This window comes from Equus przewalskii, chromosome 30 (assembly GCF_037783145.1).
Source record: "Equus przewalskii isolate Varuska chromosome 30, EquPr2, whole genome shotgun sequence".
Lineage (NCBI taxonomy): Eukaryota > Metazoa > Chordata > Mammalia > Perissodactyla > Equidae > Equus > Equus przewalskii.
This window is the reverse complement of record NC_091860.1, coordinates 27525759-27553552: the sequence shown is the minus strand read 5'-3', so window position 1 is coordinate 27553552 and position 27794 is coordinate 27525759. Positions and strand designations below refer to the sequence as shown.

The window sequence follows — 27794 nt, the reverse complement described above, 5'->3', positions numbered from 1 at the left end:
ATGCATTGCTTTGGGAAGGCAGGGATGGAAGAGGCGGTATGCGAGGAGGGGTGGAATGGAGATAGGGTGGAGAGAGGATATGAGGCACTCTTGTTGCCCTGAAAGGAATTTTGGAGAATAAACAGAGATGTTAAAGGAGATATTTATGAAATTTTAATTATGCTGTTTGATGAAATTCATAACCCATGGAATTTGAAGTACAATCCACTTGACTCACTATTATGTCATGGAGTGGGTTCTGTCTGAAGAACAAAATATGCCTTGATTCTGGCCTCCATAAGTGACAGAGAAGCTGAGGCTCTTTTGCAGATCACTGCATCTATTGCATCATTTTTAATTTTAATAAAATCGCCCAATACTTTCCACAAACCCTTAGAGTCCATGGGAGCTCTTGTTCTCAGAGGATGACTCTGCACTTTTCACTGATTGTGAAACTCCTGGCCAGGTCCATAGTACAGGGAGTGGTAAAGAGAAAATTGACAACTTCAATGACTGTTTCAGTTAGGACACAACCAGATCAAGAAAATCTATCTCAAATTGGCTTAAGACTCACAAATGTTTTACCCCCATAACAAGAAGTCCAGAGGAAGAGCCAACTCTGAGCTGGCCACAGGAGGTCCAGATCTTCTCCAATAGGCTCTCGGCTCTTCCACCTTCTGTGTATTGGCACCATCCTTAGGATGGGTGAAGACAACACAGCAATTTCAGACATCATATCTAAACAGGATCTATCCAGTCAAAGGAGAGGGGCCACCTGTGTTAAGAAGTGAGGGAAACTCTCTTAGAAACCCCCCAGCACAGTTCTTCTCGTGTCATTGCCCAGGATTGGGTCCCAGTCCTCTTCCCAAAGCAATTACACGCCAAGGGCAATGGAGTTAACATGAGCAACGTAAACAAACACTTTAGAGTACAATGAGTTCAGAAAGGCAAACACCTTGCCCACTGAAATCATCATCAGAACCTGATGGGCATTAGATTAGACATTGTGTACCTTGGCCACACTTAGAACTGCTTGGTGAGCTTTTAAAACATAGGGATAACGAGGCTTTACTACACTAGAAAGAATGTGAATCTCCAGTGGGTAGGGGGTCTCAGCTTCAGATAGAAGGGTCCACATAAATAAAAGCAGAGCAATCGTCTTGGTTTTAGAGACGTTTGTCCCGTATGATTGACACAAGGACAGACTAAGAGGTGGAAAATGCCAGGAGGCCTCACCCTGCACCAATCAGTATAAAACCTATTATAGCAGCAACAGGAAACATGATTCCAGAAATTCTCCCCCTCACCCTCCTACATCATCCATTTTCCTCTCTTTACTAGAATATTCTAAGAGCATAGGGCTGTGCTGTTCTTTCACTCATCACAGACAATTCTCATTTGACTGCATTTTCTTCCTCAGCAACCACCCAATTCTCTGGTCAACTTTATAGCAAATTCTTTCAAAACTGTCTATGTCCTCTCTCCAATGCACTCTTCTCAAACATTCTTGAACCCACTCCATTCAGGCTTTCGTCTCCAGCCTTCTGTCAAAACTGCTCTTGACCTTGTTAAGATCAATTGCCAAATGCAGGGGTCCATGTCAGTCCTCATCTTATTTGTCCTATTAGCAGCATATGACTCTTCTCCTTGAAACAGTTCCTTTAGTTTCCTTCCAGGACAGAAGAATCTCCCACTTTCCCTTGTACCTTACTACCCCTCCTTCTTGGCCTCCTTTGCTGGTTCCTCCACTTTTCCACTAACCTCTTAAAGATGAGATCCCTCACGGCTCTTCTCTTCTCTGTCCATGCTCACTCCTCTAATCTAATCTCTGATCAACTGCTTTGGTGGCTTTACAATGACAACTATATTCTGACAAATCCCAAATATGTATATTTGTTCTAAACCCCTCCTCTCCCCCTAGACTTGTATGCCCCCAAGCCTACACGGTATCTTCACCTGGATATTAAACAGGGATCTCAAAGATTCACGTCCAAAATTAAATTCATCTTCTTCCCACAAAAAATCGGCTCCTCCACATAACCTCGGTCTCAGTAAATGGCAACTCCTTCCTTGCAGGTCCTTATCTCAAAATGTCTGGAGTCAACTTTGACTCCTTCTTTCCCTTTTACCATATATCCAATATTTTAGAAGGCCACCTTGACTCACTTTTAAAATATATCCATATTCTAACAACTTCTGACCATCCTGACTGCTCATACCATGGTCCATCCATCATGTCTCATCTGAATTTTTGTAGAGAGCCCCAACAGAGGGCTCTTTTCCCTTCTACCTTTTCAATGCAACATCCACACTAATCCATTTAAACTGTGTCAGTTCATGTAGCTACTCTGCAACCATCCTCCATTTCTCTCAGAAAAAAAAGGTTCAAGTCTTTTGAAAGCTTTCGTAACATAGCTTTTCCCCCAATTGTAGATCTGCACCTTGTATTCTACTGCTCTCCACCTCGCTTACTAAATATAATCAGCATTAGCCAGCTTGCTCTCAGTTAAGTATTGCAGGAACACACTTTATTCTTGGTATGGCATTTTCTGTTCCACGTCCAGGAATGTGGGCCCACACAGCCACATGGCTCACTCTCTTGTCTCATTCCAGTGTTTGCTCGAGTCACGTTCTCATTGAAGTCTTTCCTGAGCATCCTGTCAAAATAGCACATAATGCTACAACTGCACACTACTGCCTCTTTTCCACCTGCTTAATTTTTCTCCGTATCTCCATCAAGCATCATGAAGGATCTGAGATTTTAACCTGACTTTCAAGCTAACAAGTTAACTTGCCGTGGTGTCATGGATGCTGGTAGAATTCATGAAACTTGTGGGTCAGAGAAGAAGGACCGTTTATTATTTACTCACAACAATTGATGTAGCCAAAGCAATAACATTTTTTCCAGCCTACTAAAATGTAGTTGGCATATAATATTGTGTAGGTTTAAGATTTACAATGTGATGATTTGATACGCAGATATATTGTGAAAATGTTTCCCATGTTACGGATTGCTGTGCTGGGTCCTTGGGTCCCCGTTTCTACAGAGTGAAGTGAAGGGGCCCACATGACCCCCGAACTTGAAGGTTGACTTGCAGGAGGAAAACCTCCGTCTAGGGAACTCAGATGCATTCTAGCAGGCACTGAGCATCCCTACCCTTTCTCTGGAGGGAGATATTTTCTTTCTGTTACTGGACAGCAGGCATGCCTTCCATTTCTATGAATGGAGCTACTATCTCTACATTCCAAGGCTGTCTTCTGCACAAACTTCTTGAAAAAGCACTGCAGAATGCAGGATAAACAGTGCCTCTGCTTATCAGGGAGAAGGAAATGAGAGACCCTGCAGAATTATCTCTCAAAACACACATATCCATTTCTAACAGCTAAGTACTCCTTATTGCCTTCAGGTCTTCTTCCCCCATTAGCCTGTAAACTCGAGACACTTCTCATCTTAATTTAATTCTTGTCTATTTTATTTTTTGATAAAAGAATATCTGGTACATAAAGGATGTTCAATAAGTTTTTGGCTGAATGAGGTAAGTGAATCAATGGCAAACTATACAAGAACGAGTCAAAATGCCAAAACATATGCAGACGGTTGAGGAAGTAAATAAATCAATAAGATATACTGCTTTACAACAAGAAAAATATAATAGTGGAATTTTTAACAATATTTGATGGCTTGGGAAAATAATTATATCTTAAGGAAAGAAAAGCATACAATCTGTGTATTGAAGGTTATTTCTATTTGTAAATAAACACACACCCCAATGGTGCTATAGGAAAATCATGAAAGAAAATGCACCAAAAGTTCAAGAATCTTTAAATGGGCTAATTATGTTACTTTTACTCTCCATCCTTCCTTTTTCAAGTTTTCTGTAATTGCTATGTATTATTTTAATAATCAGGAAAAGACAACATGCTCACTTTGAACTTTTTCTTATTTCGTAAGACAAAAGAAATAAAAATGCAAAAACAGAAAGGCCAGGGGCCTGAAGCTACAGATGCTGGTTTGAATCACCTCCACCGAGTACAGAAATCCTCTCCACACCCTGAGACAGTAAATTGTTGGAGCTCATGATGGATAGCTCGTGGTCAATATTCTTCAGAAAATGGATAATAAGGGTGATCAACAGCACTGAAAGAGAAGGAGAGATATTAATGCATTAACTCTGTCTTCACAACCTCAAAGAGAGGGTTGCTATCAGGATGCAGTCAGTATGGGCCAAAAACTAAATTTACAAACACATCCCTCCTTCTACCCAGACACACATACATGCAGGCTCCCTGTCCATTTGCACATTCCACCTGCGTGCCCAATTCACACATCCCCACATAGAGAAATGCCAAAATGGCATGTAGTTTGACTTAGATAAAAATTCATATTTATTTATAAGTAAGAACTACGGCTAAATTGCTGTGGTCATTTCAGCCGCAGGTATCACTCTTGTCCCTAGCCGATGAGAATGATGACAGGAACAATTTTGTTGTTCCTTTTCACACATTCATTCAACAATGTTGAGCAGCCTCAACAATCCAGGGTCCCTCCATTAAGGAATTTTTGATCTACTGAGAAGACAACAAGTACACCTGCGTAACCACACCTACTAAACGTGGTTACTGTTTTCTGAGTTCATAATTTATGAGAATACTTGTTTTTAATCATTAGTATTACTGTTGTTTTCCATTTGTGTCCGTGTTCTGATTTTCCTTTTTAAATTTGTCCTTTTCAACTCAATATCATTGAAGACTGCATTCTGAGCAATTCTATGGGCCAGCAGTTGTGCTGTTGACACAGGGCCAGAAGGATGTGTGACCCCAGGCATTCACAGCCTAATGAAGGAGATCACAGACTTATACTTAAAAGCCTTTGGGAATAGAAAAGGTACTTTCTCAGAATCGCGATATAGTTTTACAAACAAGAGGGAGAATTTTGAGATTTTTCTGTGGAACTAAATCTTTATTCTATAACTAAAGTTGTATTCCCCTTATCTCTATACTCCCTTCCAAACTTCTCAGTTCAATTAGTCTTCTTTCTCTTGCTCCTGAGAGGCTCCTGCAGGAACTGAACAACTGGAATGCTATGTTTCTGAACAGGTCAAAGTCAAAGGAGGTGGAGGCTCCCAGGGGAGAGTCTCCTGATGGACAAAGGCCACCCTCGAGTAAGACTTGACTTAAGAAACTGAGTAGTGAATTCCCCATGATGCAAACTTTGGCCATTTTACTTAGGGTCTGTCCTGGGCCCCGCTCACATTTCTGTTGGGTCAGAGACTGAGCCCTGGAGTCGCCTCTGGTCTCAGGTGTACAGGAAGCTCCTGTTTTGCTCCCACATGTGAAATCAGGCCTGTCTTCTTGATTTAGGGACGCTTAGCTCCTCTGCTAAACTGCATGCTACAGAAAACAATCCGTGAGAAACAATCCACACGTCACTTACAAGAGTAACTTAGCATATCGGAAATTTCTGTTGAGGCCATCAATTGCTTTCATGTCTTCTGGAGTCAATTCAAAGTCAAAAATCTGAAATAAAGGAAAGAATCAAATTAAACTCTCCTCTAAAGCAGCTGGTTTCCACCTAGAAACTTGAGGATTTTCCAGCAGGACAAAGGCTGGGTGAGCATCCAGGGAAGCCTTTCCTGTCATTGGCTTCCAGGTGTACTGGCCTCAGAATACTTCTGCCTGGGTTCTCCACCTCTCCTTCCCCATTGCTCTCCTTCTCTCTCCACTTCACAAAAGAAAGGCTCAGAACTCATCTATCCCAAATCTTTCCAAGTGAATTGCGTGTGACAGAAAAGGAAAACATCCCCTTTTTACAAACAAAGGGACAGTTGGGCAATCTGGACCAAATACCTGCTCACTTGACCCAACTTCAGTCAGATTTTTCTTTCCCCACAACCTTCTAGAATTTTAAAGCCTTGAACTTAAGCAAACCATGGAAGGAAGAGCAACCTCCTGTAAAGTCCTCTCCAAAAATCAGTCACCCTCCCGAAAAAGAATTCCTTGATCAACTGTTGGACGACACCACCTGCTCATCCCAACTCCCAAACACCATTTTCTTTCTAGGGTTCTTTCCTCCTCTATATAAAAGAAAAGACTTTCTGATTGATCTGAGACTCTGTATATCTTATACTCATAGAGTTCTCCCTTTTGAATAAAGTCTCTCTTATTTAAGTTCAGATCTGTTTTAATTTGACAATGCATAGCCCCCAATGGAAAGCCCATTAAAAGCAAAACAGACAGATCTTTGGTAAGCAATACGACAATGAGAAGCTCAATATCTCATCCTGGAGACAACTTCACGGAAACTCAGATGCATTATCTTTCTATCAGTCTATCTATCTACCTATCTATATGTCATCCATCCTGTCATTCATCTTAAAAATATACTCCAGAAGTGATTTGGTTATCATAGGGATATGTATTAACATGTTGAGTTGAATTGAAAAATAAAATGGGAATTTTTTCTGATTTTAACAATGAGATTTAGATTTGTATATTCAATGTTTTCATAAATTGATTGAATTAAATGCACAGCTTCAAGGTTTTAGAGCAAATACATTATAGATAATACGCTCCAAATGTCTTATTTTGCAAATATTAAAATTATGATGAAAATTTTAGCGGTCACCTTAAGATAGGATAGAGCTTAAGCAGTTTTTCACAATTCTCATGAGGTTCACTATAAAATAAGTTGAAGACCACTGATAGATCTAAGAGACCAGGAGATGTCCAAGGGAGAATTTAGGGAAAAACTTTACTTGTTTGTTTGTTAATTTGATTCATCTATCAACTTATATAGATGCTACTAGCTTCCTACCTGACAGGAGCTCTGCTGGGAAAATGTGCTAAGAGATGACCCAGAGGAAGTCATTACATTTAGGGTCTCACAGTCAAGAGACCACAGTGACAAGTAAACAAACAATTTTAGTTTAATAAGGAAAAACTCACTAACAGAGACGTACCAAGTGCCGTGGTGGTCAACAACTCATCTAGGGTATCCCAAAGGATTAAGAAAGCAGCTAATGTTGTTTGGTTTAATATTGACATACAAATAGGGGTTCATCAGGTAGAAGGTGAAGACGAGGAGCAAGGGTTATAAAATTTCCACTGCATAGAAGGACTCTTACAACTGAAGAAAAAACAGAGATGAAATGTGCTCAGTGACAAACAAGAAGGAAGTGGCAAAGCCAGGCCTAGATGCCATGAAACAGGACTCTGAAGCCAGTACTCTCCCTTCACATCCTGTCCAGCTGCCCCCATAGCATGCAGGGGAGAGACGCACGGGAATGAACAAATCTGGAAGGGGACTGAATGCCAAGAGAGATGGACCCCAATACAGTATCCAGTCCTCACTTTGGAGAGACTGTCTGGCCTGTACCTGGAAATTATCTTTGATTCTCTTCTCACTGAAGCTCTTGGCCAGGACCACCACCCCCCGCTGCACCTGGTAGCGCAGGGCCACCTGGCCTGGACTTCGATTGTGTTTCTTGGCAATAGCCTTCAAGGTTGGATCCTCCAAGACATATGGACTGTCCTTTTCCACCCTGAAAACAAAAATCAAAAACACATATTTGAATGGTATTGGATTGAAAATCTTGACTGAAATTTTTCTGATTTCCTCAGACAATTGAGAGAAGTAGGTACATTATGGTATGATTTTAAAAGAGTTGCACGAATATTAGCAGAGATTCATTCACAACTGTACCAAACTGGAAATATCTAATATTTCAATTAATGGGTGAATGGAGAAACAACCTGCGATATTTATGTCCACGCAATGGAATATTACTCAGCAGTAAAAAGGATTGAACTAGATACTTACAACAATGTGGATAAATGTCACAGATGTTATGCTGAGTCAAAAAAGCTGGACACAAAAGAATCTACACTCTATAACTTCTTTTACATGTGAAATACTAGAATATACCAAATTGATCTAAGTTGAAAAAAGAAATCAGACTGATGGTTGCCTAGGGATGATGAAAAAATGTCTGCAGATGAATACAAAAGAACTTGGGTGGGAGACAGAAAGGTTCTGCTCCATGATAGGGTGCAGGTTATACAGTACATCCGTGTGTCAAAATTGAACAGCTAAGATTTATGTGTGACAAGCTGTGAAAAGTTTTACCATTAAATCACTTTAAAAATGAATATTTAGATTAGGGTTTGGAGTAGGTAGATGTATAGTGGAAAAAGAATGAATGAATGTCACTGATGGTTGAAGTCCAGGGATGGTACATGGGAATTCACTACACTATTTTTTTTTATTTAGGTAACATTGGTTTATAACATTATATGAATTACAGGTGTACATCATTATATTTTGATTTCTTTGCAGACTACATGATGTTCATCACCCAAAGACTAATTATCATCCATCACCAAAAACACCTGTGCCCTGTCATCACTTTCACCCTCCTCCCTTCCCTCTTCCCCTTCCCCTGTGGTAACCACCACTCTAATCCCTGTATCTATGCATTTGTTTGCTGTTGTTATTCTATCTTCTACTGACGGGTAAGATCATATGGTATTTGACTTTCTTCTTCTCTGACTTATTTTGCTTAGCCTAATACCCTGAAGGCCCATCCATGTTGCTGCAAATGACAAGATTTCATCATTTTCATGGCTGAGTACTATTCCAATGTGTATATACGGCACTTCTTCTTTATCCACTCATCACACTATTGTAGTCACTTTTTTGTTTGAACCTTTCCCTAATGAAATGTTAAAACTAAAGTTGAAAAAAAAGAGTTTCTTCATCAATAGCATTACTGACATAGGTTAACTCTAATAGTCTCATTACCAGTTTGGGTGTCTATGGGACCCCAGGGCACTGTAGGCAACTAGGACAATGTCCTTGGACTTGCAGAACTCCAGCAGTTTGCTCTGGTTGAGGTAAGGGTGACATTCCACCTGTAAGTTGCCAAGAACCAATAGTATCAGAATCCATGATGCAATAACATGTACATTTGAAAAGTCCTTTGAAGGAATATCTAACACTACTTTAATATACATACTCTAAGTTTCAGATTGGTACTTTTTCCCATGCACCTTCTGAAATATCTCCAAATGCCATTGTTTTTGAGAAATAATCAAACAATTCTCTTTCATATTTTTATTAGTGTTTAAAATGACTAATGATTCAGGCAACCAGGTTGTGGCCTCTAAATGCCATTCCTACGGGAAGAAACCAAGACTACTTAGAAAAATGGCTGATTCCAGGTCTGGGCAAAAAGCTAAACATTGAGCCTAGAACATCTTATACCCTAGAAAGTGAAGAAGAGCAGGCACGTCAAAGGACCCAGGAGCTCACTAGAAGGGGCAATAAAATGTTCACAATTGGATCGTCAATAAGAAAAGTAAATACATTGGATGGGAAAACATCATATTTGTTACAATTCATGAATTCACAATGACATACATATGTGATCAAGTCTTCAGATGTAACCTCCAATTTACAGGGGTACAAAAGACACTGTCAATCAAACTGTAGCACAGGGATAAATAACAGCAAATGTGTGGAACAAGTTAAAGGAAAAAAGGAAAAAAGGCTTAGTTTCTTTCACAAGTAAATTGGAGAGAAAGAAAAAAAAAGGAGGAGGAAGAGAAGGAGGAGGAGGAAAAAAGGGACGGACATATTTTAACATACTTTGAATGATTTTCTACAAGTAGATTCCTAGAAATGAAATCACTAAGACAAAGAGTACAAATATTTCAATGGTCTCACATAATTTTCAAAGTGATTTACTAAAAAGCTATACAGCTTTACAATGTCACAGTGTTTAAAAATTGGCAGCACTAGGTGTTATTTTTAGAAATTATATCTTTAAATTATAATTACCCATTTCTTCACTTTTCACTTTTTCAGTTTTTCTCTCTGGCATTTTCTCTCACCTCTCTGTAACTGAGCCTGCAGGCGTTCCACAAACTCCATGTCATTAAATCCAATAACTATTTCCATCCCTATTTGGATTGGTTGCTCCTCAGCAGGATCCACCATCGCTATGGCTCACGCAAACCTCCTCCTTCTTTGGCTTTTCTGATACCACACTCTCCTCATCTTCTCTCTTCTTGTCTAGGAACTCCTGTTCAATCTCCTGGCCAGTGCCTCTTTGCCTAATCCTTAAATGTGGACTTTCCTACCCTCTTTCTGTTCATTCTATGAACTCCCAGTAGAGCTAATCTACTTCTACGAGGTTACCTACCATCCGTAAAGCAATGACTCCAAAATCTGTACCTCTCGCCCTGACCAACTTCCTGAGCTCCAGACCAGTATTGCCATGTCACTCAGCATCTCCACTTTGATGTCTCATAGGAACCTCAAACCCACCTCTGAAGAATTGAAACAATACTCTTCCCATGCCACATAATCTGTTCCTTCTTTGGCATTTCCTATGGCAGTAAAAGGAACTATCATTACACAGCTGACATCAAGCCAGGAACTTAGGGGCTGTTAATTAAGGAAGAAGGTGTGAAAAGCAGAGAGAAAGGAAGCCCTGGTGGGCTCCTGGCTCACCTGGTTGCAGACAGGCTTGTACTTGAGCCCTGGCTTGCTCAGGATCATCTCCAGCTGTTTGTGATTGAAACTGGACACCCCAATGGACTTGGTTAAACCTGCATCTTTACACTTCTCCAGGGCCTGGAGGAGGGAAATCTGTGGTAAACTGTTCATGTAGTTTGCTCCTTTCATTTGATAGTGAACGTTTTAAAAACAGGAAATCTGTGATCATATGTATCACAACTTGACTGAACCCATTTTATTGCTTGAATACATTACTTTCTAATGGCTTTTATTGCTATGCCCACACACTTTGTCTCCTTGCTTCTATTACATGCACACCCAGGATGATAAACAGACGTGAAGATGCTTTTCAATTCCCCTCCCCATTCCCTTTCATGTGCCTATTTTTCTGTTAGGCATCTCATACTTCTTTAGCAGATGGGACCAGAGTCAAGGGCAAACAGAAACTCTCAGGTTTTCCTAGTAGAGGGTTTGGCTGCTTTCTCTTTCCTAGAATGGTGAAAAACATGGTGGGAAAGGCTACATAAGGGCAGGCTTCACTCTCCTACATTCCACTCTTCTGTGAAGTCAGACACAGCCTTCTCTCCCTAGTGGACCTGTTTAGCTGTCCTGGGAAGGAGCTCTAATTCTTCTTGAGTTTGTTGTGACAATCCACCCCCTTACAGGGTTCCAGGCTCAACCTGATCAGTGGGGCAAGGAAACACAGAAGTTCAGATGAAAAATAACCTGTAGAGATCAGCCCGTACAGCTCCCTTCCTTTACAGATGAGAATACCATGGTACAGAGAAGTACAGTGATGTGGCCGAGGGCAGATTGATGGGGTCAGAACCCATTTCTTCTGACTCCCAACCAGTGATTTCTACCTGCTGCCTAGTGCCTCTTAGGTGTCAGTGGCAGTACTTACCTCCCATGTGTCCCGAAGGTCCACTGTGTCGAAGATAACTTCCCCACTGGCATCCTTTGGCAGAATCTCATCCCCAGACTGGAATACAGACAGGAGAAAGGATGAAGAAGAGAGTTTTTGTGTTTGTTGTTTTAAAGAATGACCTTCCTGGTGCCTAAGGAGCTGGGTCACAAAACCTTTAAGAGGATAACCTGAGTGTTTCTGTGTGTCTGCGTGTGTGTGAGTGTGTATGTTGTGTAAGAGAAGACATGGGGGGAAGGAAGATCAGGAGCATCTGAGAGATGACAGCAAAGTGCCTCCGTCCCAGTGACCTCCACCCTTCTATCTACACCCACCCCGGAACTTCAGTAAGAATGAACCCTCCTACGGTGGAATTGATTTTACTTCCAAGGGAGGGGCTGTTTTGGATGACAGGACTTACCCTTACTACTGAGCAATGTGTTTTAGCTCCAGTTTTTGATAACCCAACTCAGAGATAGTGAGGATACCAGGTGTGCTCAGTGAACGCCCACTGTGATTCGAGGTTGAATCAGCGAAGCCCAAAGAAGCCCAGCTGCGTGTCATGAACCATCCCAGAGTACCTCACTCTTGATTAGGTCTAAGAGGTCCATGTGGAGGGACCTTCCCTTAAGAGGTGGGGATTTCCCATTGCACCTCTACAATCTGTTGTAACTCAACTTTCTTGAAGACCCTAATCACTAAGAGTCTACAGACAGAAGCATAACACTTAGACATGTAAGGTGGGGTCCTCAACGCTTTGAGGTGGAGGCAGTGAGATCACTGAACTTCAATCTTTCTGAAGGCTATGGGATGAGGATAAAAAAAAAATCTTGGCGGGGAAGTGGCACAACTATCAAGGAGAGTCATAAATCGTTTAGCAATTCTGTCCACCACACTCAAACCTACCTCTCTAAGAACTCAGAAAACCCAGCCAGAATGAGAAAATGGAGGTGCAACAGAAGTGATGAAATATTCTTGGGCATGACAAGGAAAAGCAAAAGCTGACCTTCATGGGGAGTGGAAAATGCATGATGAAGAGATCTACGTAGTCCAGTCCAAGTTTCTTCAGTGATCTTTCCAGGGCTGGACGAACCAGTTCTGGTCGAAGGAAAGTACTCCAAATCTGCAGTGACCAAAAGAAATACAAAATGGCTTATGATTTCCCACATTTGGGGACCCAAATTAAACCCCATCTTTGAAAGATTGAGAAGTGAGCACAAACCACTGTGGTGATCTAAAAATAAGAAGTGCTGGGGCTAAGTTTATGTGACTTAGTATAAATGTGCTCCTTAATGGGAACAGATTTATTTGAGTGATTGTAAGAAAACTGTGAATAATACTTAGATGGCCCAGGAAAAGCAACCTGAGTGTTTCAAGGATTAGAAAAGACATCTCTGGAAGGAGAGTCAAGAAATCTCAGGCAAAGGGAAATGGAACCTACTGTCCTGTATAATAAATGGCTGGAAACAATTCTGCTGAGAGGCCCACATTCTAAGAACATGTTATCACTGATGTCAACAACATAGGATCATTTTGTAGAGACCTCAACTCTCTTGACATTGAAAGCAGGATTTTCCACCTAAGAAAACTGTACACATTTCAGTAAACTCAATGCTGACTTGAAAAAGTATTTCCTAGTCTGGCTGCCTTTTCTGAATAACACATCGGCCTTACTTGGATATGTCCTGAGGGAATCAGCTGAAAGATAAAAGGAGTGGACTCACTCCATAGTGGCTCAGTCAATCCATACCACAGATCTAGAAGAAAAGGATCATTATTCTTGTTTCACATATGAATGCTGAGTAATGTTCAGAGAGGTTGAGGAACTGGGTCCCACCCTTAACACAATTCAGGGCAAAACAAGCTTTTTCTGTTTTCTGTTTTTCTATAATGGGCCTCTGCAATCTTAGGCGGTAAACAAATTATTCCAATGAGAACCAAAGTTGTGGGTTTTTGTCAAAATAACATATCCAATCTGACAGCAGCCTCTTGTCACTCCACCCACAGCACCTTGGTCGTGTAGAATATGTCCTCTCTCTTCACAGTACCATCCGCCATCTTCTCTCGGAGGGCCTTGCCGACCTCCTCCTCATTTTGATAGACGTATGCTGAATCAATGTGACGGAAACCCACATCAATAGCCACTTTGGTGGCCTCCCAAGCTTTGCTCTTAGGAACCTATAAAATATGAATAAGGAGGATTGGAAATCCATCTGACTCGGAGAGGAGTGAACTATTTCCTTCATAGCATTTTCACCAGCTGTTTCTCTATGTCTCCTGTTCCCCTGTTTGATGGTGCAAGCCTGGGTAACAAACCTGTCCTCAGGGGACACAGACTAAACTCAAATACAACCCCTAATCTGAAATGAATTCATGAAATGGGCTTCACCATACAACACAGAAAATCAAGTCTCAGTCAATAAAGAATTCGTTGTAAGGAAGTAACTCACAGGGATACTTCTGACACTTGGAGAAAACTTCTACAGATAGAGATGCGGAGAGATATAAATATAGATGTAGAGTGATAGAGATTCTAAAGTTATAGATATCAGCCTCTATTTTTAGCTTAGAATTGGAAATGAGTCCATAATACTGGTACCTCCTCCATTCAGTTTCCACCCAACTGAGCTCTTAAAATCATTCATGCTTGATTTTTTTACCCTTCATTCTCCAGGTGCTCTCATTTAACATTTATACAACAAGCATTTGTTACATGCTTCCTATGTGCCTGACATTGTGCTAGACTCTGAAGCCCTGCAGATTTAACCATGAAGAAAAGAGACCTGCTTAAATCTCCTAAAAGAAAATGCAGTGGTAAGCTCCTTGACTTTGGTCTTGGCAATCATATTTTGGATTTGACACCAAAAGCATAAGTGCAAAAATAAACAAGTGAGACTACATCAAAATAAAAAGCATCTGCACAGCAAAGGAAAACATCAACAAAATTAAATGGCAACCTATGGACTAGGAGGAAATATTTCAAACCACATATCTGATAAGGGGTTAATATCCTAAATATACAAGGAACCCATACAATCAGTACCCCCCAAAAAAAAAAATATTAAAAACCTAACGGAAAAATGGGCAAAGGGACTGAATAGAGATTTTTCCAAAGAAGTCATACAAATGGCCAATGAGTACCTAAAAAGGTGCTCAACATCACTAATCATCAGGGAAACACAAATAACACCACAATGAGATATCACCTACCAACAGTTAGGATGGCTTTATCAAAAAGACAAGAGATAACAAATGCTAGCAAGGATGTAGTGAAAAGAGAATACTTGGGTACTGTTAGTGGGAATGTAAACTGATACAGCCTCTGAGGAAAATGGTGCGGAGGTGCCTCAAGAAATTAAAGATAGAATTACCATACAATCTAGCAATTCCGCTCCTGGGTATTTTTCTAGAGGAAACAAAATTATTGTCTCGAAGAGATAACTATACCCCCATGTTCATTTCAGCCTTATTCCCTATAGTCAAAGTATGAAAACAACCTCTGTGTCCATTGATGGATGAATGGATAAAGAAAGTGTAGTGTGTCTATATATATATGTATACATATGTGTGTGTATATATATTTATATATACATATGTGTATATGTGTGTCTGTGTGTATATATATATGTGTATATACATGTGTGTATACACACACACACACACACACACACACACAATGGAATATTATTCAGCTTTGAACAAGAAGAAAAGCTCGTCATTTGCAACAACGTGGATGAAGCTGGAGGGTATTATACTAGGTGAAATAAGCCAGAGAGAGAAAGACAAATACTGTACGGTAGAATCTGAAAAAAAATTCCAGCTCATAGAAACAGAGAGGATAAAAGTGGTTGCCAGGGGCTACGGGTTGGGGGAAAAGAGGAGAGATCTGTAAAATGGTACAAACTTTTAGCTATAAAACAAACGAGGTTTAACGACTCATGCGTAACATGGCAACTATAGTTGATAACACTGTATTGTATAATTTAAGTTTGCGAAGAGAATAGAATTTAAGTGTTCTCACCAGAAAAAAAGGTAAAAATATAAAGTGATGGAAGTGTTAAACTTGATGAGGGAAATCTTTTCACAATGCATATATGTACCAAATCATCATGTCATACACTTTAATCATCTTAGAATTTCATTTGTCAGTTTTACCTCAATAAAGCTGAAAAAAAATAAAAAAATAAAGTGTATCAATTGGATAAAAGGGAGAATAAAAGTTAACTTTCAGGAAGGTTGTGAGGAGGGTTACATGAGAAAGGTATTATATGTAATCCATTATTGTGACAGACACAGTTGTCACTCTCCCCATATCTGCTTGGCACTCAACGTGTCCATGTACACTGACCCAGACTTCCAACTGTGAACATCTACGACTCTGCCTGGAGAATTCTATGTGCACCAGAGACTTCAGGACAGGCTCTCAATACGTAGATAAAGAGGAGGTCTTGTCCACTGGAGGCTACTTAGCCTCTATACTTGACCACTCCAGTACTTACACAATGAATGGAATAGCCCATGAATGGAATGGCCGTGGTGGAAGAGTATGCATGGGCCAACTGCATAGGATACTTCTCAGCAAGGCTGTTTGAGCTACCACTATTTTGAGATGGGTGATCTGTCAGCAGCAGCAGAGACTGACACTGAAGCTTGGTAAAGTACCATTCTTTGAGAAGACAAACCAGCCCCTGGGTGGTGAGTTGATTATATTAAACTCTCATCTAACTGGGGACAGACGCAGCAATTCATCTTTACTGAGACCAATAACAATCTATGTATGAGTTGCCATCTCTTTTCACAGTCCCACAGACAGCATTACCTTAAAAGGGCTACAGAGAGTTGGAGTTATCAATATAGGATCCCATGTAACAGTGCCTATTTGTTCTTTTCTCTGTGGTCCTTTTCTGTCTTTAACAACAGTAATAGAAGTTGGATATAACACAGATATGACACACCCTGTGCTTAAGATATAATGGTGGATACAATGGATAATTATGTCATTGCAAACAAACTGGCTCTGTCTGGCAGCTATTAGCTATTGATATTTCATGTCATAGCTCTACCAAGGTGCAGCGTATCGATCTCTGTCATTTATGAGGGCAATCCCTCCCAAGCAACCCCAAAGTGTCCCCTACCTCACCCTGACCAGACATTGATACTTTAAGTGCATTGCAGTCGACCACGTGGATGTATGAAGAATACATTTGGTGACAAGAACAATTCTGTCTCCATCATTATTTTATGCCTCCTAAGTCTTCCTTTCCAATAGCTAACATTTGGAATAAGAGTGGCTTCTGATATGACAAAAGGAAACCTTTGGCAAATTCTTTGGCAAATAGTTCCAGCCCCGAGAAACCAACAGCAAAGCTGCTATAAAGTAGTAATGTTACTTATCCTTTCTTCATGTGCCCGCTGCCCATCAGGGGTTTCTAACAAAAAGCTGAGTTACTCTGACTGGGGCAGCAGATGAGTGCAGGAAGAGCTGCCTGAGCTTAGATTTCACATGCGTGAGAAAGAAGAAGAAGAGTTTACCTAGGAGAGCTGTTGAGAAAGTCAAGATAGTGCATGGAAAGTACTTAAACTACATTCAATATATGTTCAGTAACCAAATTAATAGTAATGATAATCCACCTTCAAAATTCCCACCCTCTGAATCCCCAGAGTCAACTCGTTGTCATCCTACTTAGTGCAAAGTTAGAGATGGAGAAACAGAGGCTCAAAGAATCAGTCCAAATCACCCAAAGTGTACCAGGCATGGGGGCATAGGTCAGCTGACGACCCTTCCAGGCTGTTTGCATTCAACCCTCCAGTCCCCTGGGCTCCACTTACTTCCTCTAAAGCATAAGTGCCAAATCCAAGCACAGGCATAAAGTGTCCATCATTCAGTTTCACAGAACGACTGTGATTGAGGGCCGTCACCGTCCACAGTCCTGGAGAACCTGACTCCTTCTTTCCTGCCTTTCCCTGACTGGAAGCTGAGTAGAAGACAAGGCTCCAGCATTCTTTATTTCTAATAATCACAATAAGATAGGCGGGGCTGGGATGGCAGAGGCCGATGAGTCCAAAAGGAAACCACAGTCAAACCACCCACTGTTTTATAATTCTCTCAGGTCTCTGCATGCATGTCTTACAGGAATAACATGCAGAAATGTCACGCATGCTACAAGAGTTTGAATTTTCTCTTCAACATCACTCATCCTTGACTCCTAAGTTAAAAAAAACTAACCATGTCAATATGTCCTTGATAACTACATCAGACTTACTTTACAGGATGCAAAATAGTCAGCAGACTGGTCATTTCTAAACACTAATGCCACTATAGGACTTTAGTTAACTATCTCACCTTTCATTATGTCAAAAGTTCCATCAAGAAGACTTCTTCAGAATTTCTTGAACAAAGACTAATGCCTGGTCCCAAGCACACATGGAACAAAATGCCTTAGGATCCCCTATCCCTAATTCCATTATCTTTTTCCCTGTTTCAAGAACTCATTTCCCCTTCTGATTTCTGTGTCTTGTTTCTTTGAATCTTTCTGGCAAGAAAAAACTGGTCCGAGATCAAGGATGAATTTCTGCAGTTGGGCCTTAGTTTCAGCTACTGCCCCTCCTGGCGTAGCCTCCTCTATTCCCCCTTGTTCCCCTCAGCCTTATGAACTGTTGCTTATCCTAAGAGCAGGTGTCCTGCTCGCATCCTTTGTGACTCCTTCCAGTGCTTCCTTCCTATGATTATTCAGAACCTACTGTTCAGAATCCACTGTCACTGGGGCAAAGGTGATTACAGGGAATGGTCAAACAATAGCCCATTGCATCAGGGATGTTAAATTCCTTAAAAATGAGAAGCAGGGAATGTCTTATAAAAAATGTCAAGTAGTCATTATTGGATGATTCCAAACAAAATCCATAAACTACTCAAAGTCTTTAAAAAGGACTTCCCAGGGGCCAGCCCGGTGGCATAGCGGTTAAGTTTACGTGCTCCACTTCAGCATGCCATGGTTCATGGGTTCAGATTCTGGGCATGGACCTACACACCACTCATCAAGCAAGCTATGCTATGGCACCATTCCACATACAAGATGGAGAAAGATTGGCAGAGATGTTAGCTCAACAACAATCTTCCTCATCAATAAAAAAAAAAAAAAAAAGGACTTCCCAAATACCAGATTATAAAATAGCCACATTCAATTCATCTCTAAAGCTTTTATAAAAGTTCAGATTCCTGGGACCACCTGGGGATTAAGGAGATAACAAACAGAGTTGACCCTGGCTATCCGTAGCTAACAAGACCTGTTGGTGGATGTGGCTCTCATGTGGGCTTGGACGAGAAGAGACGCAGATTTACAGAGATGCCGGGAGAGCCACGCTCACCACCACTGAGCACTCCTCCAGCAAGCCAGGACCTCAGTCAGGAGCCACTCCCTCTAGTTTATTTCCAATCTGGAAGGTTTCCTTACAAACAGTATGACTGTGGCTAGCAGGCACTCATGTAATTCCCTCTATAATGTGCTGGTCCTATTTGTGCAAAGAACAAGCAGGGACTGCAAGGACTTAGTGAAGTTGCGTGGGTTGTGGGAAGGAAAGGTGCCTTGTGGAGACTGGAAGCAGAGGAAAAGCCTGGGACACTTAGAGACTTCTGCCATCACTGGACACTTAGAGGGAAAGACAGAAGGGGCCTGAGCCCCAGTGTTAACAAGAAATATTCACAAATTGAGATATGAGGAAGCTATTCTGGTTCAAAACTCATTTGTCTTTAACTAAAGAAGTCTGACTTATGGCTTATCAAACATACATTGTACATTTGCTTTGACCATTAAAGAAAGAGTGCATTAAACATTATCTCAAAGTAAAGAATGCACTCTTTTAAGATAAGAGTGCTCACTTCCCCTCCTGTACCGCAGTATCAGTAACACCCATATTAGTATTCCTGAAGGTAAGTTCCCTTTCCTGGGCATCAGGGTCATGTTGACCTGCTGATTTGCAACTGAATACCTGTATGAAACTTTGAATATGTATCCTGGGCATGTTCAATGTATGTTCTGTGTTCTAAAAAGGTATGAAAGTGTACTGAACACCATGCTCCCCAGAACACTTTCTTCCTTTGTGGAAACTGTCTTCCCAGGTTATACAGCTCAGCTCAGCTCAAGTACAACTCACTTTATCTCTCTTGTCTACAGAGTGGTTATGGCTATTTTGCATCCACAGTGTGCTGCTCCTTTGGCGATCCTAGGGCAGGCTCTGACTGATACACTGTGTATCACAGAGGGCTCAGGCTGGACATTCCCCTATTAATACAATGACCAGTTAGAATCCTCCAGCCTCCCAAGGTTCCCTGGAGAAACTGGCTGGTCCACTGGGGCTTGTGTTTGACCAAGCTGGGTTAATGGAGTTGGCCTGGACTCAAGCTTTCCCCAGTTTATACAATCAGGCTGAACAAGAAATCTCTATGTCCAGAGACCTCAAGGATTTCCCAGTCCTGGGGAAGAGGGAGGAGAGTTGGCATCCTTGAATTATAAATAAGTAATATTCATGTGCCACCACTAACTAATTGCTTTATTTTCTCCTCATTCCATCCGTTACAAGAGAATTGCCAGCGGACAGAGAACAGCAGATACTTGCTCAGCAAACAGTATACGGACATGGTTTAAAAAAATAAAATTGTTTTGCCAGCAGTACTCCTCGCTAGGAGGTGGTCTGTTTTGTTTAACAGATTCTCTGGCAGGAGAACTGGGTCATGTGGTGTTCTGAGGGAACAAAAATAGAGTACACTTGAACTTGAGAGAGGTTTACGGGTATGGGGTGTAGCGCTCAGGGGCTGTGCAGGCCAAAGGTCAGAGCACATTGCTTTGGAAAAGGCAGGGATGTAAGAGGCTGTATGGGAGGAGGGACGGAATGGAGGGAGGGTGGAGAGAGGATATGAGGCACTCTTGTTGCCCTGAGAGGAATCTTGGGGAATAAACAGAGACGTTTAAGGACATATTTGTGAAATTTGAATTACGCTATTTGATAAAATTCACAACCCATGGAATCTGAAGTACAATCCACTTCACTCACTATTGTGTCATGGAGTGGGTTCTGTCTGAAGAACAAAATGTGCCTTGAAATGGCATCAAGATGAATGAAGGGGAAGCTGAGGCTCTTTTAGTGATCACTGCCTCTATTGCCTCTTTTTTTATTTTAATAAAATCATCTGATACTATCATCAAACCCTTAGAATCCACTGGGGCTCCTGTTCTCAGAGGATAACTCTGCAGTTTTCACAGATGGTGAAACTCCTGGCTGGGCCCACAGTGCAGGGAGTGGTAAAGAGAAAATTGATAACTTCAATGACTGTTCCAGTTAGGATACAACCAGGTCAAGAAAGCCTATCTCAAGTTGGTTTAAACCCCACAGAAATGTGCTACCTCCACAACAAGAAGTCTAGAGGATGGGCCCGCTCTGGGTGAGTAACCGATGGTCTTTAGATGAGCTGTTCCTGAGCGTGGCCACACTTAGAACTGCTTGGTGAGCTTTTAAAATATAGGGATACCTAGGCATTACTACTGTAAAACAAATGGGAATCTCCAGTGGGTAGGGGGTTTGGGGGTCTGAAATTGGCCACCCCGACATATGTCTCTTTGGCATGATTATTTGAGGCTGATTGCTTTTGATAAACTGGGACAGGGAAGGAGGCTCTGAGGGGTGGAACTTGCTTGCCCTTTGTTAGGAGACATTTACATTGTAAAGGTAAATCTCTATCTGTAAAGGTGCCTCCCTCTCTGTACCAGGAAGAAGAAAGGGGATGATCTTGTCTCTAGAAACTCTTAATCAATGGGGAAGGCAAGGACTTAAATCTGCATTTATTTATTGTGCTTCTGTGGTAACTTCCCGTAACGGACTTCCCTCCCCCTCCCAACGCTGGCGTTTCTTTAAGGATTAAGCATCTTTCCTTAGGCTAGGAACTGATTGCTGCACTCACCTGTGACCACCCAGCTCAAGACAATAGACTTGCCTCCTGCTATGCCCTCTGAGATAGCAGACCACTACCTGCTGTGCCCATCAAGGGCTGTGCTGACAGGGAAATCTTGTGACTATTGTGGGAGGGATATTTCAATCATGTGAAACACCCTGTTTGGGGGTATATAACCACTCTGTGCACCCCACTTCTTCGGTGCCCTTTTTTCCTTCAGGAAGAAAGGCCCCGGGCCATGGTCCTGATAAAGCTTTATTTAATTTTCTCTTGCTATTCTGTCTCATGTGAATTTAATTCGTTCTCCAGCCAGACAAACCCACATTAGGTAAAGGAAGTCTTCCTCCCCTACGGGGGTCTCAGCTTCAGAAAAAGAGTCCACATAAATAAAAGTATAGCAATCATCTTGGTTTTAGAGACATTGGTCTTGTATAATTGATACAAGGACAGACACAGACCAAGAGGTGAAAAAGCTAGGAGGCCTCAGCCTGCACCAATCTGTTTAAAAGAGAACTGTAGAGAATGAATAGAGTCTGATTTAACTTCAGTTTAACTTATTATTTAACCTACTTTGAATGTGCCAACTTCTAAGGTAACTGAAATGATGAAAAGGAGAAAAAAAGATTTACTGATTACAATTCCTGATGAATTAATAACTTGATGATTGAGGTGTAGTAGAAACCACAAAGCAAGAGAATTGATTGGGTGGAATGTGTTAAATTTAAGATTTCAGAGAAGAAGTGGTTCTAAGAAATAAACATGGGAGTAGTTACCTCATGTCGTGTAGAAACAAGTAGAAACTCCCAGGAGCTGAGGATGTTAAAACACTGAGAAGCTTGAGTTGTCTGAGTGAACAAGGATGATGTCAACTTATCCTGGGAAGGAATTATAAACTAAGACCATGAAGGCAGTGTACTGAGAAGTGGCTAAGACAATAGAGTCAAGACATCAGGCTTAAATTATGTGCTTCTCTCTTTCTAAGGAAATTTACTTCCTGATGAAAGCTATTGTCTGACCACTCCCATCTTCTAACTTTGAGCCAGTCACATTGCAGTCTGAGTATCAGATTCCAAACCAATGGTCAGTTTCAGTCCTCGTCTTACTTGTGCTATTAGTAGCATTTGACTCGTCCTTGAAACAGTTCCATCATTCACCTTCCAAGACATAAGAATCTCCCACTTTCCCAATAGGTGGGAGCTAGAACTACTGGAAGGATGGAAGCTGCTGTTGCCTCCCTCAGAAAGGAGGGCTATCACCCCAACATCTCCCTCCATTTCTAGTCTCTCATCAGTGCCTCTCAATACCTGAACCCAGCTGGAAACCAGGAGACAGGGAAGCCAGGCCCCAGCCTGCAGAGATCAGCCCTCCCACTTATGGCAGCAGGAAAAGGATAAGGAAGAGCTCTGAGGGTCAGCAGCATAGAGTCAATCAACCAAGCTGGTCCTGGCCTAGCATCCTAAATTAGGTATTGATGAAATGTAGCCTCCTTTTTTAGGAGAGGAAAAAGTTTCCTCTACCATTCTAGGTTCATTTGGCTGGTCTATTAATTAAATTGCCGTAAGGCAGATTAACAGGAGAAAAACAAAAACAAATTTTAATTACATACATACAGGAGCCACATAAAGACATGAGAGGCTCTCTGACAGTCAGACACTTGAGGTTTATATGCCATCCTGACCTAAGGAAAAGGGTTTAGGGATTTGGGGCTTCAAAGAGAAGGAAAACAATTCACAGGAAGGTGGGAAGAGCAAATGTTTGCTAAGCAAATGTTTGTCATGCCATGCAGAGACAATGTGACACAGAGAGGACTTTGAACAAACAGATCCTGTCAGGCTCTCTGCCAGCTGGCCACCCCTAGCCCGCACTCTCTGTAGTTGTCTCTGGAGATAGTTCTCTTCCCAGACCAGGCCCTCTATCTAAATTCTTTTAAGCAGTTAAAGGGGGAAGTAAAAAGTTCTTCCTGAGTCTTTAGGGCCTTGATGGACTGAAGCTCAAAGTAATTCATATTCCAAATGGCACATTTTGAGGAGGCTCATTCCGAGCCCCTTCATTTTATTCTCCATGCAGATGGGGCCAGAACCTTGGATTATGTAAGTGTTAGAGTGTGAACTGTGGGAGGCAACTGAACACGTTAAAACCTACTCCTGGGAAACTGTTAAAATTCTTCAGCCTTCACAAGATTCAGGTCACCTTTGCCAACAGTTGGCGTTAGCATAGGTGGGGCTACATAACATGTCCTGACCAGAATTCAGCTCAGCAAGTATTTACTGAGTCTCTCTTACATGCAAAATACTGATCCTTCCACCCCACCCCCCACCCCCGAGGTCATGCACATAAGAATAAGTCTAAAAGTTTTCAAATTTGCCTCTGCCAGGCTATATCCTCAAATCTTTCCCTGGCACCAAAATGACAACAATCTTATTTGAAACAAGGACACTGGAGTAAGTACTGCTGGATCTTGAAGCCCCTTGTCCCAGGAGTAAACTCCTTCCAAAACCACAGCCCTGAAGACCAAGGATTACACTGTGGAGTACAGTGCAGAAAAAAATCAGGAACTCCAAGCGTTGATGGCTCTGCCATCCATAGATTATAACACCCTTAGCCAGGGGAGCCCGATAGACTGAATATCTGGCTTTTCCAACGTGCAGAGTTTGGGCTAGCCTAGGATTCCACATTCTTCACCACAGTCTTCCTAACAATTCCCTTTACGGAATTTGTGCATGGGATTTGCTGGGGGATGAGCCACAAAACAAAGACATTCAGACTTCAGACAATGGAGCCACTTCTTTAACACCAAAAAGCTAGCTGATTTCAGCATCCTGAGTTTTCTCCTCTCCCAGACCTTATATGATATGTGAATTGTGGAAAGAGAAGAGACATCCAGAGTCCAAAAGAAAGTAATAAGGAGACATACTCAAGATTGAAGACACCCAGGTCTCCTACTCCACACCCAAGAGTACCTCTTGAGACTAGGAACAGAGTCTTCAGAGCAGCTGCTTGTACCCATGGCCATCACTGTTCCCAGTTTTCATGCCACAGGAAGATGAGACCAATCCTAGAATAATAGGAATAGTAATCACAACAGCAATATTTACTGATACTTTTCAGCAAATTTATGGAGGTATAATTTATGTTTCATGAAATTCACCCAATCCAAACGTACAGTTCAATGAGTTTTAGTAAATTTATAGTTTTGCAATCATCACCACAATCTTGTTTCAGAACACTTCCATCATCCCTAAAAAATCTCCTAGTGCCCACTGGAAGACAATTATTGCTCCCAAACCCCAGCTCTAAGCAACCTCTAACTTCTTTTCTGTCTTTAGAGTTTTGCCTCTCCCATAAATTTCATATAAATGGAATCATACAATATGCAGTCTTTTATGTTTGGCTTCTTTCACTTAGCAAAATGTTTTCGAGATTCATCCATTTGGCTGAGTGTACCAATAGTTTCTTCCTTTTTGTGGTTGAGAAGTGTCCCATTGTATGTATACCACATGGTGTTTCCCCATTCACCAGTTAATGGCATTTGGATTGTTTCGATTTTTTGCCTATGATGAATAATAATGTTGCTATGAATATTTGCATACAAGTCTCTGTGTGAACATGAAGTTTTCATCTCTCTTCGGTGGATAACTAAGACAGATACGAGTGGGATTGATAGGTGATAAGATAAGTGCAGGTTTAACTTGTCAAGAAACTGCCAAACTGTTTTCCAAAGTGGTTGCACAATTTATATTCCCACCCACAGCATGTGAGTGTGCCTCTCCCCAGTTCTCAGGCCTGGGAAAGCAGCCTTACCCTGTGTTTTGCTTGTTCTGTTTTTTGTGCCTATTGGGGTCTCTAGGTTGAGCACGGCCAACACCCAGGCCAGGATATAGAGGAGGCAAAAAGATATCCCAGAGAACTCTGCCCAGTTATTTCACAGATCCTGAGGTCCAGGTGCCAAAATAGTCTGCTTTCTTTTGTCTATCTTTTAGAGTCTTCTGATGTTTTTAGGTGTAATAAACAGGGCAGAATATTAAAGTGGGACACTCTACCCTTTTTGAAGCCAGAAGCTGGTGTAGCGGTGAAGAGCACGAGCCACTTTGGAGCCACACTACCTCAGTTCACGTCCTGCCCTGTCACCTCCTAACTGAGTGACCCAGGGCCTCAGTTCCCTGATTTGTAAAGTGGGGAGGTTTGAGGATTAAATAAATTAGTGCGTGTTAGATCCTTGGGACAGTTTCGAGCATGTGGTAAACATTTACCAATGTTACGCTGTTGTCTGAAGCTAAAACCGGTTTTCTTGTCCACTGCACTTTTCTGCCTCTCCGGCAATGACAGTCACAAAAGCCATTGTTATTCTCAGGCCTATAGTCAAGATCCTGTGTCACAGAACTAGACATGGGCAATAACTGTAAATAACCTAAGCTTATGGTTTTACAATTCACATTCCATGCCACACACAAGGTAGATTTCTCATTGATGTTCATTGTTCTATTCTTACTGCCTCGCTCAACGACAGGCATATAATATGAATTCAGCAAATATTTGCTGATTGACTGATAGAATAGCGTCACATTTCTCTCAGTCATGTTGCCTGGAAACCACGTGGTCATCTTACAATCATAGAGTAGAAGAGTTTAAAAAGAGCTGAATATTCAGCCAGAATTAAGATGCTTTAGAATAGTGGTGATAATAGCTAACATTTACAGAATGTACAGAAAGGAAAATTTCTTAACTTTTTCCCTTTACTGTCCTTGGTTCTCTGGCTGGGATCCTGCAAGTTAGACTAACAAAAGACAGATTAACAAGAGAAAAACAAACAGAGTTTATTAATACATGCATTGAACACACACATGGGAGAATTCAGTGATGAGTAACCTAAAGGTGTATTTAGAACTTAAGCTTAGGGAGCATCTTAGCAAAAGAAAAATGAATTTTGCAGAGAAGTGACAAGACAAAGGAAAGAGGGAAGGTAAACATGTGAGAATATATGGGGGAACTAATGGAAGATAAGGGCTAGTTAGTTCCTCTGCTTATCTCTTCTATTTCTTTCATTCATTTTCCTCTCTCCTTGTTTTTCCCGGACTCTTACTCTTCCCGCTCACTCTCTAGAAGTGAGAGAGAGAAGAGAGAAGGAAGTGGATGGTCTAGATGGGCAGAGACGTCACTGGGCAGGACTTGTCTGCCAACTAACAACCAAGCAGCCTGTGACAGGGGAGAGGTTCTATCATCAGTGCCCTTGGTGTTCAGTTAGTGTTTAATGATATTTCTCTGCTAGAGACCATCAGGCTTAGAAGGGGCTGTATAGGTCATGGATATCAGCCACCCCACTGCTATGAAGCTTGCCTTTGGCATTCTTTCCAAAGTGTCACCAAATGATGCTTGAATCTCTTCAATGACATAGGACACTTCCACTGAGGGCAATTTATGCCACATTTAGGTAGATTTAGGTAGATCTAACTACTACATGGTTCTTCCTAATATTTAGAACAAATCTGTTGCCCTATAGCTGGCATTTTTTGGTCTTAGTTTGAATAAATGGAACTAAAAAGAATAAATCTGATCCTATATTCCCCAAAGAGTGGTTTAGATAACCTGTATCAGAATCTCAGTCTGTACCTGTTAAAATGCAGATCTATGGGCTATGTCACAAAGTTACTGCCTCAGCATATGTAGGGGTGAGACCAAGGGATCCAGACACTCAATAAGCACCCCCAGGTAAGTGGTATAGGCCCCACAGTTTGACAGAACTGCTGTCTAACTAGCCTTTAACAGGAAATCCATTAACATATGTGCATATCTACCTACATACTCTGAGTCCTTTCTTCTTCTGCAAATAACCCCTGTTCCTTTAGATATTCTTCATAGTAAATTGGCATCCTTTTGATGTGGGGTCGGCGAGCGGAGGAGTTGAAACAAAAATTTCTTGGACTCTCAAGGTCTGGCAGTAGTGCTCTTTTATTCAGAGAATAGTGTGGAATAGCATGGGGACAGGACCCATGGGCAGTAAAGAGCTGCTGCCTAGGGACAGGACCCACAAGCAGGAGGAGCTGCTGCCTGGGGACAGGACCCACGGGCAGTGAAGAGTTGCTGCAACATGGGTTGAGGGTAGGGCCAAATTTAAGGCATAGGTATGTGAGTTATCTCTTTACAAGACAAAGGAAAGAATATGTAAAAAAAAAAAAAAAGTTGTTTAAAGGGTATCAGTGCAGGTGGGGTCTGGTTATTGAGTGGTCCTATAACTTTTAGATAAAAATCAAACTGGATTAAGTAAATGGCTGAAGCCGCCACCTTAAATATTGTTTTTAGCTAAAGACAAAGGAGGATGTTGGGGGTGGAGGGGGAGTCGATCATGGGGGATTACCACACAAGTACAGGAAACAAATGCAGATTGAAGTCCTTGCCTTTGGCATTGATGAAGAGTTTCTAGAGATAAGGTCATCCTCCCTTCTTCCTGGTAC

The 27794-nt window shown here is 41.5% G+C and overlaps 1 protein-coding gene across 3 annotated transcripts; it reads right to left on the bottom strand.

The window, feature by feature from the left end:
• Positions 1–3430: 3430 nt before the first annotated feature.
• LOC139080563 (aldo-keto reductase family 1 member C15-like) lies at positions 3431–17555 on the bottom strand. 3 transcript variants are annotated; one of them, XR_011535175.1, is made up of 10 exons: positions 17232–17379; positions 13413–13580; positions 13077–13159; positions 12409–12525; positions 11403–11480; positions 10493–10615; positions 8780–8889; positions 6939–7520; positions 5414–5496; positions 3431–4117 (listed from the first exon to the last, which is right to left on the bottom strand). XR_011535175.1 is itself a non-coding variant. In XM_070601968.1 (9 exons), the coding sequence occupies exons 1-9, from the start codon at positions 17268–17270 to the stop codon at positions 4075–4077; spliced, it is 927 nt and encodes a 308-aa protein (XP_070458069.1). In that variant the 5' UTR covers positions 17271–17555; the 3' UTR covers positions 3431–4074. The 3 variants fall into 3 exon arrangements, 1 of the variants encoding a protein (XP_070458069.1); XM_070601968.1 differs by lacking the exon at positions 13077–13159 and having other exon boundaries at positions 7355–7520; positions 17232–17555; XR_011535174.1 differs by lacking the exon at positions 17232–17379 and having other exon boundaries at positions 3903–4117; positions 10493–10630; positions 13413–13551.
• Positions 17556–27794: the final 10239 nt, after the last annotated feature.